Source organism: Stegodyphus dumicola, chromosome 4 (assembly GCF_044657685.1).
Source record: "Stegodyphus dumicola isolate Sdum_Otavi_A_Nest chromosome 4, ASM4465768v1".
NCBI lineage: Eukaryota > Metazoa > Arthropoda > Arachnida > Araneae > Eresidae > Stegodyphus > Stegodyphus dumicola.
The window spans coordinates 64,554,415-64,570,538 of record NC_140771.1 but is presented as its reverse complement, the minus strand read 5'-3'; the positions used below and the strand labels follow the sequence as shown (position 1 = coordinate 64,570,538).

Here is a 16,124-nt window from a genome sequence, read left to right as displayed (position 1 = left end):
TGGGAAAAGAACAAGTAGCAGGAAGTTTCTGCTCCTGATCGTTGCCATTCATAGAAGCGAGAAGCATTTATCCATAGAGAAACTCGCCTATAAATTCAGCGTACTTACGTTAAAAGCATGTGACAAAAAGAATTGTGAATTTTCTTCTGTAAGAGTTTATCTGAAAGATTAATATAAAAATGTGGAGTTTTATTTTATTAAGCAAACTTTTCATTTTATGTGACATATTTTGGAGGTTGGTTTTTCAGGCTGGGAGAAATTTTTATCAAGATTTAAGATTTATTAATTCACCAGACTTTATAGTCTATTAAAACGCTGACCGATGTTTTGCAAATCGATATTTTAAACAATATTGTAGTGCTTAAATTAAAAGTAGTATTTAAATTGCTATGTTAGATCAAAATGTTTTTTGAAAATATTTGCACTTTTACTATCATAAATTTGTTCCATTATGTTGATAAATAACATCTAATTTTATATAAGTATAAATTACGCAAATGAAAATAATATTATATTACATTACAGAGTCATTAGGATTTTTGAATGTCGGAAAACCGAAGAAATCCGCATTTGCCTTCGTCGGGATTCGAGCTCCGGACTTCTCGAATACAAGTCCAGTATGCTTCCAATTACACTATGAAAGCATGCGAAAAGTAGGGTTTTGGATTATTTAATTATGCACGAGGGCTATCTGCCTAAAGGAAGGGATCCCTTCGTGGAGGACTTTCTAAGGGAAACCGGCTCGTATACACGTTACACATGGGGAAAACCACGAAAACGCCCATGCAGCCAGTCCGTTCGCGGGATTCGAACCTCGGACCAAACTACCAGTGTTCAGTGTCTTTTACCGCTCGGCCGTTGGTGGGCGCGGAAAGTAGGAGAAAATACCTTATATACTCTCACTTTTAAAGGGCGATTAGGGGAAATCCTAATCACTAAATCCTGGTGGTGACGAATTATCGTCCATCACCATTTATTCGGGCGGCACTGAAGAGTCATTAGGTATTTTGAAGCAGAAGACGTGAAAAATCTGCAGTGCCCTCACCGGGCTCGAACCCTAGACCTCTCGAATACGCGTCGAGGATGCTTTCAATTACACTACAAAGGCATGCGGAAAGGAGGGAGAAAATACCTTATAACATAAAACTTTACTTACTACAAAAATTCTACACACAAATAGTAAAATAAATTAGCATATGCATGAAACTGCATTAAGTCGGAAATTTCAGTATTCCTACATAATGTAGCAGCAATTTTCTCTTATTATACCTGTAAATGTGTCACTATAAATTTAAATGCAGAAAACGCATTTTCACACTTAAGCTGCAATCAAATAATCATAATTTTCTTGAGTATCTTCGATTAGTGCTTCCAAATATACGGCTTTCTAATTTTCCTAGAAAATTTTCAGTATCTTTTGAATGTTGATATTTCTTTTTCACAATATTTTAGTTTAGTTTCAGTGTTTGACACTAATTCATGTACCTCATCCCTAAGAAAATTCCTTCTTTCTTTTTGAGATCAGTCGAACTTGCTATAACTAAATTTAAAATATCCACGGTCTTTGACTGAACTATCTAACATTCTTTCATTGTTTCTAAGTAAACTTTCAGTGATGGAAACACAGTTTATTTTTAATCGACTTGTTGGATATTTTTAATAATATAATAAATTTATATGAGTTTCTCATTAGCTCCTTTTAACTCCGATTCACATGAAAAAAACATGGGAATTTTGTGCATTCAGTTTACTACCTTGGTTATATTCTAATAACGTACAAAAGCGATATTATAGCCGAAATAGTTTGAGTGTAAAAAATATACACGGGGAATAGTAGAATATTTATTTTTCATATGAAGTAAAGCTTCTACAGAACTCTATTATATGAATCTAAAATAGCCTTCTTTTCGAAATTATTAAGGATGCCGAAATTGTTTGTGATTATCATTAGTCACTACTATTAGTGATTATTATTAATTTCCGAATTCATTATTGATTATTATTAGTTTCTAAAGTTATTAGTGATTATTATTAGTTTCCGAAATTATTAGTGAGTATTATTGATTATTATTAGTTTCTGAAATTATTAGTGATTATTATTGTTCATTATTAGTTTCCGAAATTATTAATTGATTATTAGTAACTTCATTATATCATTTACATTTGCGTAATAAGCAAATATATCTTCAAACGAAAATAGATTCAGCTCTTTTCCATTGTATCGATATTGTGACAGTTTTATTCGTGATTATAATAATTTTTTACTTTTCCCAAACTGAGAAGTTTAACAAATATATTTACGTCAAACAACTTCACTTACATTTTTGCATGAAACAAATGTGTTTTCTTAGAGCGAAAACAGGTTCATCTCTTTGTCATTGTTATCATTATCTTGAAAATTGTGTTCCAAGGTTTATAACTTTTCCGAAATTGAGAAGTTCAACCATTTCGTTTCCCGAATTTAAATCTCCTATTAAATCTTTCAATTTATGTAAGTTCAATGTGCAGGCGTCATGCCATTTAATTATGCAGATATTTTGTAATTTATCTTCATCAACTCCTCTTATTTCAGTTCATTGTTTAGCATATCATCTGTCTCTAATACAGATAATAACTAAAGAACGTAGATTTTCATTATAATATATAAATTTTAATGTTGGCGATGTGTTAGATGTAGGCGATATGTAAGACACCTTTTAAATTCCTCACTGTAACCGCTAACATTTTTACACAGAAATAGAGCTCATCGTATTGACTTTGTGATCATTCAAATTCTGAGCAATTTTGATTTAAAATTTCTGTTAAAGTTCAGCACACTTTTAATAAAGATGACAGTCTGTCTCTAATACGAAGTTATTCTTATAAATATAACAAAATATATCAATATATTAAGACTTTAACAAGAAACCATTTTCCACAAGAATTCTCAGTTACAATAAAACAAGCAGCTGTAGTACTCTTCTGTTATCGGGACCGGATTCGGAAATGTATGTGTGTATGTGCATATATATGTGTGTGTGTGTATACACATATACATACGTACGTACATATATATATATATATATATGTAATTATTTTATAACATTTCTGAATTTGGGCCTGATAACAGAAGAGGACCGAAACATTTTTCGCGTAACGATGCATGTACATATGCTAAGTAGCGGACGATAGCTGGTATTTAAGAACTGCATACGATCAAGTATGGAAACGTTTGTAGCGGCGAAGTCATGTTCTGGATTGTGAATTGTATATTATGTGACTTACAATTTTGCTCATAAAATGATGATTTACCAGAAATATCAGATGAAAAATTCATTCACTTACAGATGCAGATGAAAATGGTGATTATCCTACAGAATTTCAAACAAATGCTCAAAATAACGATGATTACAGACATCACAAACACACATTAAGGGATATTATTTACAAGTTCCTACACAGCCTCAAATATAATTAGCTTGCTAGAATAAAATGCTTCACTTTATGTTAATATATTCCAGAGATATATCTCTTGGGTTATCCAGAGATATATCCCGTACAAAACAAAAAAACGTTTTGTACGGGAAACAATCAATGGAGCCAATAATTTTACCTTTGTGTAGCCAGGTTAAGTGTTAGACAACTTGATACGCAGTAAGTAAATGTTCATCTTACGACCCGCTATGAAAATTTGAAAATTAATTATTCCTTTTCTATAGCCAGTCTATACAAGCCAACTTTCCCTTTTTATTCCTTTTTTATCTATGGTATCACATTCTACTTTCGTTACTTGAAACAGGAACCACGTTCATTTCAGCCCAAAAGGGCTATTAGTCTCGAAACGCGATTTTGCGTCGAATCATTCCAGTTGCGTCGTTTCACCTTTCATTTGAGCCTATTGACTTTCGAAGAAATTTAAGATATTTATCCTACAAATTTCGTCTGTTTGTTCTGGATTAGCAAACTAGGCATTTGAAAGCAATAGATGCAGTTCTTAAGAATATTCTTTTCTTACTTTTAAATCGCTTTGATTCAAATAAATGCATTTAATTCATGACTTTAAAAAATGTTCAGTATCTTCGTAGAACGACGTTATATTCTTTTATTATTTATTTCATATTTTGTAAAACCTTAATGAAATTTTGATTAATAAACTTGGTGATTTGAAAGTGAGCAGTGGCTGCTCTCTACGGGAAAAAATCAATGTTATCTTCATCGCGCAAGACTGTCATGTTCTTTTTAAATATTTTCTGAATTAACCGTAGAATTGAATTTAACATGGCGTAAGTGCGAAGAACGTCATATTTAATAAATAAAATTAACACACAAAACGTTAATAATAAAAAGAGAAAAAAAGTTTTGTAAGCCATCTTGTTAAAAAATTGAACATTGATATGATGAACTGAGAAAAGACTGGAAAAAAAATAGAAACATATATGCCATCACTTAACACTCCATCGGTGTTGTAAACATGTGGCTATGCTGCTTTTAATTGTGAATTTGCTATTGCATTGTACATGGTGCATGCGAAGAAAATGATGCTTAATAATAAAGCTAAAAAGACAAAAAAATGGATTAGCGAGAGTGAGTGCAATAACATACTTTTACACTGCAAGGTCAGAGAGAGTATAAAAAACTTTAACAAACCCTTTTGGGCGACCGTTAAAATCTGAAACCTTACAATTTTGTTTTCTCTTTTTTCTCTACTCGACACTCCCTTCGACCACCTTGTACTTCTAGACAACACCCACTGACCTAGAAATGCCACAACATATTTGAACTTTTTTATGAACGAATTAAAAATGACATTAATCTCTATTTCTTCTCTTCTTTAAGATTAAACAGTGAAGAATCTGTATGTATATTGTATCTTCCTCGCATTGTGGGAACGGCGGCAGTTAGAACCACCAGATTTTTCACAAACATAATCCTCCACCTAACAATGTGCATCTTGTAGTTCGAATTTTGACTTTGTTTTGTGCAAAATTAATGCAATTTTAATTGACAAATTCGGCAAATGTAAAGTAATGGGTTGTTCGATATACCTTACACCAAAGCGTAAGGTATTATTATAAGGTATTTCTCTCGCTTTCCTAGCGTGCCTTCGTGGTGTAGTAGTTCTGCATACTGGGCCGGTATTCCAGAGGTTCAATTCCCGGCGAAAGCAATTGTTAATTTTTCATCTCTCCGGCTTCCAAAAAACCTAATGTCTCTACATTATAAGGTATTTCTTCCGCCTTCCTAGCGTGCCTTCATGGTGTAGTGGTTCTGCACGCTCGGCAGGTATTCTAGAGGTCCGTGGTTCGATTCCCGGCGAAGGCGATTGCTCATTTTTCATCTTGCCTGCTTCCAAAAATACCTAATGTCTCTACAGTATTTAATTTTTTTCTTTCAATTTTAATGCTATCTGTTACTGAACAACAAACTAAGTTATTTATAAGCAATAAACACGGTTCTTTATTTTTACTATTATTAGCTACTAACTGGAAAGATGTAATTACAGTAACTAGGTATACAATGATTTTAACCATAAACACCTTTAGAATACGCATGGGGCAATGCGATAATTTCTTTCATTCTCCCTCTGTACGTGATGAGAGGCATAACAAATGACCATCTACCGCACTTTAGTTCTATCTCCTTTGTAGACTCTGCAATGTTCTTCGAAGCACAAAGACGTGGAAAATACTATCGCCTTTGTTGAGATTCAAATCACGGATCCTCTGTTTGTTAGCTGGACTTGGTAATCACTTACCACTCGAGAGCGCGCACGGGAGATTGCGATAACTCATTACACTTTCTCACATAATTACCAATATCTCGTCTCAAATTGCGAAGCATTGTTAAGTTTGGGGTTATATTTCTTAATAGGAAGGTAATTTTTTTATCATAATTATATGTTCTTTCTTTGCTTGGAATTAAATCTTTGTTCAACACGTTCTATTTGTATATTTATATATTACGCTCATAAAATATTATTTGTATATTTATATAAATATTATTTGTATATTTATATATATGTATATTATATATAACGCGTTCTATTTTGTTCTATTTGTAGATTTAAATATTACTATTTAAAATGAAGAAGAAACTTCTACACTTGTTAGTGGCAGAAATTTAAATAAGAAAACTGCGCTAAAATATAAATAATGACTCTTCTATTAATTTAGAAGTGAAACATCGAAAATCGGCGTTAGATTTGCAAATTTTCATGGGACTCGTTTCGATGGTTTTACCGAACCATCACCCTCAGCTGCCAAAGTGCAAATGAACTTTGGCAGGTGACTATTTGCCCTTTGGCAGCTGAAGGTGATGGTTCGGTAAAACCATCGAGACCAGTGCCGTGAAAATTTGCAAATATAAGGCTGATTTTTGTTTTTTGACTTCTAAATTAATATTTGTTTGGCGTGTTAACCTATACTCTTCTATTGTTTCTCAAAAATTTAATTATTCTGAGTCGAGGTACTTTTAGAAACTACTCGCATTACTAAATCTATTTAAAATCAATAATGCATTTCTTATAAACTATCGAAGAAGCTTTACCACTTACGTGATCAGTTCCAAATCTGCTTAAATTCTAATCCTAAATCTGAAATTCTAATCTTAAATCTCTTCGACTTCGGAAAATCAATTGCAGTCTGCTGTTTGGCATTCGCGGATTTTAGATATCTGATGCTGCAATAAATAGAGATGTAGAGTTGTTCTGTATTTGAACCAGAAGAAAAGTTCAATATTTTAAAGAATAACAGACTACTGGTCTAAGATCTGAATTATTGTATTTTTTATCTAGTAACTGTACATTTTTATCTAGTAACTATACGCTGAAATTGTCTATTAGAGCATCTAATTTTTAAATTTAATTCAAAATGAATTTTAAAAGAAATCTTAATTTTTCAAATTTTTAGGGAGCTATGATAATGTGACTTTAAATAACAAACTATAGCAACTTCCTGATAATATATTTTGAAAATACATTGGCCGTTAAGGTTTAAATATGATTCACAAAAAAAAAAAACATTCAGATTTTAATTTCATATTAAAACTCTTCGTAAATATTTACAGATATGCATGTCATAATTTCAAACCTCAAATGTTCTGCATATTTATTTTATTTTCGGTTTATTCGATTGATTAACAAAACATTCTTTCTAGAATTTTCAGTTCTTGAGGACGCCTTTTTAAATCTGCTTAGAATCCAATTATATCTCAAACACTTTGCTCAAATAATTCTAAATTACTCGTCTTTCCAATACATTGAGGGTGGGACGATACGCACATATTTGATTCTCAATATTCCTATTCTGCATTATGGTTTCCAATTAAATATAGCTTATTTCATACTTTTAATATTTTTCTTACAGCATTAAATTTCATGCTGACATGCAAGCATTTTATTTTTTTCGCAAATATTGACTAGTTAGTAACTAAAATTAGAATATAAAACATATTGTTTTCCCTTTGAATTATGTATACTGAAAAAAGTTTTTTTTAATATATTGAATTGATAATGTCTACCAACAAAACAAAACCGCGTATAAAACTTCAAAGAACAATGAAACGTACCTAATATCGTTCAAAATTATGTAGTAAAATATTATGAAACGTGTTATATTATTATCAGAAAAGTTATAGGAATTATTAAACATAGAAAATTTAAGAAAATTTAGTTCCATATTACATAGTAAAGTTTACAAATTATGTTATTGCATGATAATTAAATATATTACATTAATTGAATATATTACAGAAAGTGACAAAATTAACGCATGCTCATAACTTAAGCGGTTAGGAAGCTAGACTCCTACCATTCGCCTATCACATTTCGTAAAGCAAACTCAAGTTTGAATAAAAGGCAATAATCCCACTTCTTTACACTTCTCCTCTGTCCTCTCTTCAAAGGGACCCTTAGTTCCAGACTTAATTACGTCAAATATCCTCAAGCATTTTATTTTCATCGAGCCGAACATGTCGTGCGGCAATATTCGTGGCTAACATTTTGAGTTCATGCATGAATCATGTACTTGCATTAACTTCGCTTAAATCTTTGAATGGATCTGTATAGGAAATGAGTAGAAAATACACATTTTTACTTTGAATCGAGAAAAATAAACGTTTGTTTAAATTGCTTAGTTTTTCATTCAGTAACCTTCCAGATTTAATCCCAAAATACCTTAGGCTTTACTGAATGGCATCAGGCTAAGGAGTGGAAAATATATTACATTTCACCGAATGACAACAGCCTGGCGCGCTGAAGATAAAAATACCATTTCTAACAGTGTTGCCACTTTTAACTCTCAAATAGCTAAATCTGTGAATGAAAAATTCAGTAAATTTAACCAAAATATAAAATAAATTAAAAATTCGAAATTTAAAATTAGGGCTTTGTTGTACACTTTTTCAGGTGGAAGACTAAGCGTATTAAAAATTTGGTGGCTCTAGGCCCCCTTCGTTTCTGCATAATACTACGAAGAGCGTACATGTATAGGTACATTTCATCATTATTTATTTTTTTAAATAATAAATGACGATAAAACTTGGTGACATTAATTTAAGAAACGATTCGAATAAAAAAAAGATGCTGACAAAAACTGACTTCCAAAAATAATAACGTCTCTGATGCTAATAATTATATATATATATATATATATATATATATATATAGCAAGTGGCTTCTCGTATTACCGAAGAAAATTTGTTTTTTCAGGTATTCTTAATTACCGGTATATAGACTAAGAAATTAACGTCTTATACTCAAGGAATTCTCAAGTCATCTCAACGTATTCCTTATCTATTCTTCAAAGTTTGTAAACTGAATCTCAATACAGGGAATGTAGCAATTTATCTTGATTGATATTCAATGACCGAACTACCAGTGTTCAGCGACTTTACCGCTCGGCCGCTGGTGGGCCCCACTCCGAACTGAAAGACTGAGAAGTGATGCATTCTGCAAGCTCATATAGTTTAAACCTACCGCCAAGATATCTCTAGTACCTTCCATTTCTCGAAATTACTAGACGATATTTAAGGTTAAAGTTACATATAAGGGCCGGATACGGTTACAGTTACACGTAGGAATCAGTTAGAGTTATTCAATTACAATGCATTGTTATTTAGAGACTGGACCAAAATGTCGCCAAATGGTCACCACGTTTGACGATTTCTCCGCAAATTTGGTGACAAGAATTAGTCACTAAAACTATCACAAACTTGGCCGATATCTTGCAAATCAAGCAAGTTAGCCATTTACTCAATGTAGCCCCTGTAATTTTATTTTTCCGGCAGAGATTCTCAAGCATTTCCCGTTACATTATACAGAAGATACTACAATTTCCCATATAATTTTACTGACACTGATTTTGTGTATACAAAATTCATAACATTACTTTAAAATATGGTTTAGTTCCTATTGCTTATCTAATATATTGCACATGCATTAACGATTGCTTTTTAATTTTAGAACTCAAGAACTCTGCACTCAGATGCATTAACTTATTTGCATAACTTATTTATCAACGAAAGTTAAAGAACAGGCAAAATATAATTATCTGGTTTCATTAACATAAAAAGTTTTGCAATGTAATTTTTCCGCGTTCCTATTTTATGAATAGTCTTTCTTTTTTCTCCCCAGATGCTCCGGTCTGCAAGGAAAACCAACAAATCACGTACGTAGTTGGACTTAATGAAAGCATAATCGTGCGTTGCGAAGTAGAGGCAGAACCCAAGGATGTCACCTTCAAGTGGGAATTCAGCAACACTGTCCACAAACATTACAATCTACAGCACACAAGCGAAGGCGTGGTCAGCAACGCCACTTATATGCCTATCACACCATCCGATTACGGAACCCTCTTTTGTTGGGCCAACAACAGCATTGGTCACCAGCAGTCATCATGTTTCTTCACCGTCATTGCACCAGGTAAGAAATAAAATTAATCGAGATAATAATTAATCTGTGTAGGTACGTAGATCATTCTAATTACGTAGAATTATAAATAATCATAGCCGTAATTTATTTATTTAAGTTCCCAATGTTTAGACTCTATCATATAGGATTTTGTTGAATTCTCGTTTACTTGACGTTAAATGATTATTCTATTTTTCAGTGAAATAGCTCGATGATTACATTGTGTTTAGGAAAAATCTGAAATAACATGTAATATTATGACAAACTTTTCCCCTTATTTATTGGTCTTCGAGAATTGAAAATCATAAAACGTATGTATGTCACGTATTATACAGGTGGCTATTTAAGAAATATATAATTTCATCTCTTTTCTCAAGACAGTTGCAAAAATAGTTTAGGTTTTTAACTTAAACTATTAAATAGCAACATTTTAATAACAAATATAGAATAAGTGCGAAGCTTTCGAATGCGCGCCGAATGGGCTACCGTTACACCACGAAGGCTGCTGGAAGGAGTGAGAAAATACCTTAACACGTCATACTGTCATAAAAATCACAGTTGTTATTTTTGTTTAAAGAAAAGCTGAAACAGTAAAGTATTACGGCCATTTAAGTAGGAAGTTGATTAATTTCTCTGCAAGATAAGCTGTAAACACTGCGCCTTAAAAATCACAAACTTAGCTTTTAGAGCCATTAGTTTTCTTACTTCCTTGTACGAAGTAAAGAAAATTTTGTAACCGCGAAAATTTTCGTGTATCATATTTTAACAGAAATATCAATTTTGACTGTTCTCGAATACATTTGGACGATTTTGTTTTGTTATTTTGGAAAAACGAGTTCTTTATTCTGCACTTACATACAGAATAAAGGACTCTTTCTTCCAAAACGGATTCTAAAATGGATTTAAAAACGGATTCAAAGGGGATTTATTCCTGAAAGTCTGTACGTACGTACCTATGTATGTATCAGTTTTTCTCGCATAACTGAAAAACGATTATGGCTAGAGTAATGAAATTTTGTGTATGGAACTGCATCTAGTTGTGCCTGTTTTTTACTACAATCGGCAATACCAGACTTATCCCACCCCCTTATCCGACTAAAAAGTCAAGTGCAGCAAAACATATGTATAATTACTAAGTCGTACAGGAAAATCAGGACGGTTCCACGTCAGAAACGTTTTTTTTAATAAACAAGAAACATGTGCAATCATCTTGACGGGATTCGAACTCTGAACATTCTGAGTGCTAACTTCATGTGTTTACAAATTACACCGCGAAGGCAGGCGGTAAAGAAGGAAAAAATACCTTACAGGCTTTAAGATATGAAACATACAACCGTACAAATAAATACTCGTATATTTATTTGTACACGTCACAAAATTTCTTTTCTAAAAAGAGGTACTTATTCATGAGTTAGACTAATTTTTCATATATTTAGCTATTTTTGCTTAGCTATATATTCATCAACATGGCTATTATTAATATTTTTAGAAAAATAAAAATGAAATTTTGTATGCTGAAACACAGTTTCCAGTATTCTACATATTATCTTCTGAACCTTCATAACTAATATATCTTCGCAATTTGATTGCATTACTAATTCTTTACCATTATGCAATTTAATGAAAGTCAAGGAGAAAGTAATCTAATAATCTAAAGTCAAATTATCTTTATCCATGGACACGAATTTGAAATTCTTATGGCATCTGAACATAGAATTCTTGAAAGATAACATGAAAAACATATACAAATCATATTTTGTTATCTCTTGATAAAGATAATATCGTTAGACTACGCTCAATTTTAGTCCAGAGTGGCTTTGTGCCTGAGGGACTATTGTTTTTGTTTTGCGATTTTGTGTCGAATCACTCTGAATGACCGTTTCACTCTTCAAACTGTCGCCAACAAATATTATCGCCTTGTATTATATTTGAAGAAATTAAATAATTAAGAATCTGCATAAATGTATGTATGTTTCTCGCATTGTGATAAAACAACGTTACCTAGAGCAATCCAATTTTGAATGACGTAATCCTACTGCGAATATGGGCATCTGAAACCCCAGATTTGAAGTTTGGAATTTGTTTTACTATTGATTTCATATTTTGTAAAACTTAAAGGAATTTTTGAGTAACAGTCTCAGCGATTTCAAAGCGAGCAAGGGCAACGTTGTATAGAAAAAACATTTTTATCTCCAGCGCGTGAGACTGTGTGTCGGAAATTCTAAAAATATGCTCAGTTTTAAATTATTTTGCGGTACTGCTCTTGAACTTAATTTTATGGTTTGAGTGTGAAGAATATGATATTTAATAAACAAAGATAACGCACAAAATGTTAAAAAAAACACCCCTTTGAACGTAATTTAAAATCTGAAACCATTCAGATTTTTTTTATTTTATTTTGTGTGTTATATTATCATATTTAAATATAACTGCTATATCATTCCAGAATTTTTCGTTTATCATTTCCACATTTACTGCATCCGAAATATTCTTGAAACTTTTGAAAACGAATAACCTAACCACTTCCTTATTCTTATAACGCAGGATTGCAAGGGAAATGGACACAAGAAGAATCCTTTCACGTATGCGATCTATTGAGCGGAAATCCTTTTTTTTGATCCATAGTGTAGCATAAGCAAGTTCTTTTATGGTAGGAAATGTAGCATCAATATCGTGTAATTTACAATTCTGAATCAACTTTACTTTAAGAACTGGTGCAGGGAGTGTATATTGCTGAACAAGCAAAAGGAAAGTACAATACTTCCCAAATGTAAAACAAAAATATCGCTAAGCAAACTCAGACAACTTTTCCTCATGGAGGTTTCAGACGGAATTTCCAAAAACGGCTCATGAATTTCGTCACACACTTGTGTTATTGGTATATATTTGATATGATACTTTTATTATAGTCTTTTTTCAAATATTGTATTAAATATACAATGTTCGACATTATAAGGGGTATATTAAATCAGTACCAAATACACATTATTTCCTGTAAAATAATGAAAACTGCATATTAATAACACAAATCTCTGCGTTACTGATATTCAATTAACTGCAGTTAACTACTTTTGTTACTATAAAAGTATGCTTAGAAACATTTCAATTTATATTCTTTAAGGCAAAAGAAAAAAAACCCGGAAAGGTTTCGGATTTTAAATTACGTCCAAAGGAGCTTTGTTTTTTTAACATTTTGTATGTTACCTTTATTTATTAAATATCATGTTCTTCGTACTTAAACCATATAATTCAGTTCAAGAGCAATATCGGAAAATAATATTTAAAATGAACATATCTTTAGAATTTCCGGTATACAGTCTCGAGCGCTGGAGATAAAAATGTTGTTTTCTGTACAGTGTTGTTATTGCTCGCTTTGAAATCGTTGAGTTTGTTAACCAAAATCTCATCATTGTTATTTTACCTTGTTTCCAATTCAAAGTATCATTAAACCCTTCAAAAACGTAACTTTCAATTACGTACTAAATCACTTCTGTTTTCAGCATAGGCTCATAATTTCAATCCCATTTCTGAAAGAAGCTACACTATACATAAATACCTTATTTTTATATGAGCTGTGTTTTATCATTTTTTCTTTTATTACTTGTTAATATTACCTTCTTTGGTGTATTATTTGATATAATTTAGTCATCAGTATTTTAACCGAAGATCACTATGACCGAAGAAGCTTTTGTTGAGAATTTTGTTTGAAGCTTCAACAAGCTCTTCAAACAAGCGACTATCCAAATGTAACTGAAAATACTAAATTTAAGCACTCGTACTTTATATTTACATATTTTAGTCTTCTTCAAAATGTTCTAAATAAAGGCTGATACATTTTCCCTAACATTTTGCCGAATGATGAAAACGAGTTCTGAAATTCTTGACAAGGAGCAAAGCACTCCAAATTTTTTCTTGTTCTTCATTCACATCATTGAATTGCAGTTTTATAAACTGAACTGCTTTTAAAAAGATTTCTTTAACAAGAGAAATGTAGGTCTTATTAAAAAAGAAAAAAATTTTGGTGGGTAGAGTGAAAAAGACACAAACAGTATGTTGTTCTTCTCTAAGAAGTCTTTGGCGGAGAGATTTTATTCAGCAAGCTGGTAAATTTTTTCTAGGATCCTCATTAGTAACCTTTCTCACTTTCTTGAAATTTTCCTTCTTTCTGCTCCACAGTGGATATCCTCGATGGAGCAGTCGTCATTTGATATGTCATCATGTTTTAGTTTGGGGAACTACTCGTATACTGGTAATTTACAGACTGCATTATCTTTCAAGATCTGTCGAAGCATAAACATGTGTGAAATCACACGCAGCGAATGAAGGAAGCGAAAACGCCGACTTCCTTGCTAAAGCTGCAGCTACTTCCGATTCCCAAGATATGAACTTAAAATGGCTAGACCCACACCAGAGTTTAGCAAGAGCATAAAAAAAAGCTTAAAAATCTCTTTTGGGAAACCTTTAAAAATCTGTAATTTTTCAGAATTTTTTCATTTTAATTACTTGCGGTACTTCTACGTAAGTTAGAAATAATTGCTTTTTCGTTTTACGTTGCTTCGACTTTTACAGCAAACGAAAACCTTTTAAAGGGAAATTTAAAAAACATGCAAATAACATCATACATCTGTATTACAAAGTATATTTTTGTATGTTTGTAGTAACACTTCGTAACCTTTTACGTTTACGTTGCTGAGAAAAAATTAATTAAATGTTACATTTCAGATTTAATTTCCTTAATTTCTAAGACTAGATTCTTGATACCTGGAATATTCGCTTTATTTGGCCAATGCATTAAACCGGCGTTTCCCAGTTAAAAGGAATGCATTGCTTATCATAGTTTTTATCATTTATGAATTATTTAGTGTAATTGTTAGGAAAGAGAAAAATAATAAGTCTTAAGGGAAATATATGAAAGGCTTTATTTTATTTGGCGAAATAAATCTGAGAATTAACGCCAAATTTAGTAACCTGTTATCTCCTTTCCCTCTAAAACAGCATCTTACCCCTAATGCCAATAATTAGCTCGATCAATCATGTTCGTATTAACCCTACCTGTCATCTACGTAGTAGAGACTGGCATTTATGTACTTACAGGAAAATACGTCATTCTACTTAACCTCCGGGTGAGCGCAACTAAGACGTTTATAACAGCTACTCATTGCGGGTGCGCCGATTGTTTATGGACGTATTAACGGCGCTGTAACGTTCTTTGGTACTTCTAATTGGACTTCCGCCTCATGATTTGACTTCCCTGTTCTCGCTGAGATTTTACTAACTCTCTTTCAAGATGCATTTTAAAAGAAAATTAGTTTAGATTTTTAATTGCTTGTTATCCTTGACGAGCAGGAAGTCCTTTATTTTTCATTTTTAATCGCTCGCATTTCTTTTTATTTCATAGAAAAGGAAAGAAGAAGTGCTCATAGATTGTTTGAAACTTCAAGTTTTAGCAATTTAAATTTTGAAACAGTGAATGTGCAAGTTGTTGAAGAAAAGGTTTAAATACTTGCTATTATTAGTAATAACTTCTGAATATTTTTTTTATTTCTGTTATGACCTTAACGAGAGTTGATTGTTAGTTTTAAGTAGTGTCTTTAAATATTCGAGCGTAATTAGTAAATATTTTTGGAATAGATGTGATAATTTATTGAAAGTTGTTGTACTGAATAACCACCTCTGTAGACAATACCTACATATAAGTACTTATCATGCTCCTTTTTATGAAAACTGATAATAACGGAACTATATTTATTTTTAACTAATTACATCTTCATTTTAAGAGTTTCAAATAAGTTTTCCCCGTGTTTAAGAAAAAAGTTAACTAAAAGGCGCAATCGTGTTGTAAGGATCTTAAGTTTTACTAACGTTTATTTTATTTTAAATCTTTACTATCACTTCTTATTTTCTACTTCCGGCCAGAATTATAAGCGTGAAGGTTTTTATGCAAAGTTTGTCTGGCGAACGCCAAGTATTTAAGTGTGGCCTTTTTGCCAAGCGAAGAGGGGAAGCAGTGAGTTCGAAGCAGGCCGCTTACCTTAGAAGTTACGCAGTTGCTGTTCGCCTTCCAGGCCAGAGGTTTTAATCCTCTTGATAAATTAAACGTATTGTAGTGTTCACAGTCTCTGTGCTACATACGCTTCCTGTTATTATAAGGCCAATCTTCCACGTGTATTATTCTAAAGTTAAATTAGAGTTTAGTTTTATTTTTTATACTTTTTTACGTTAGACCCCGAGTGGAGGG

At 32.0% G+C, this 16,124-nt stretch overlaps 1 protein-coding gene across 1 annotated transcript in view; it reads left to right on the top strand.

Moving 5' to 3' along the window:
* Window positions 1–16,124, top strand: part of LOC118192483 (adhesion molecule nephrin-like) — a 908,686-nt gene that overhangs the window by 726,363 nt on the left and 166,199 nt on the right. The window contains exon 8 of the mRNA XM_085815030.1: window positions 9,611–9,898. Within this exon, the coding sequence (XP_085671156.1) occupies window positions 9,611–9,898 (288 nt within the window). The remainder of the gene's footprint in view (window positions 1–9,610; window positions 9,899–16,124) is intronic.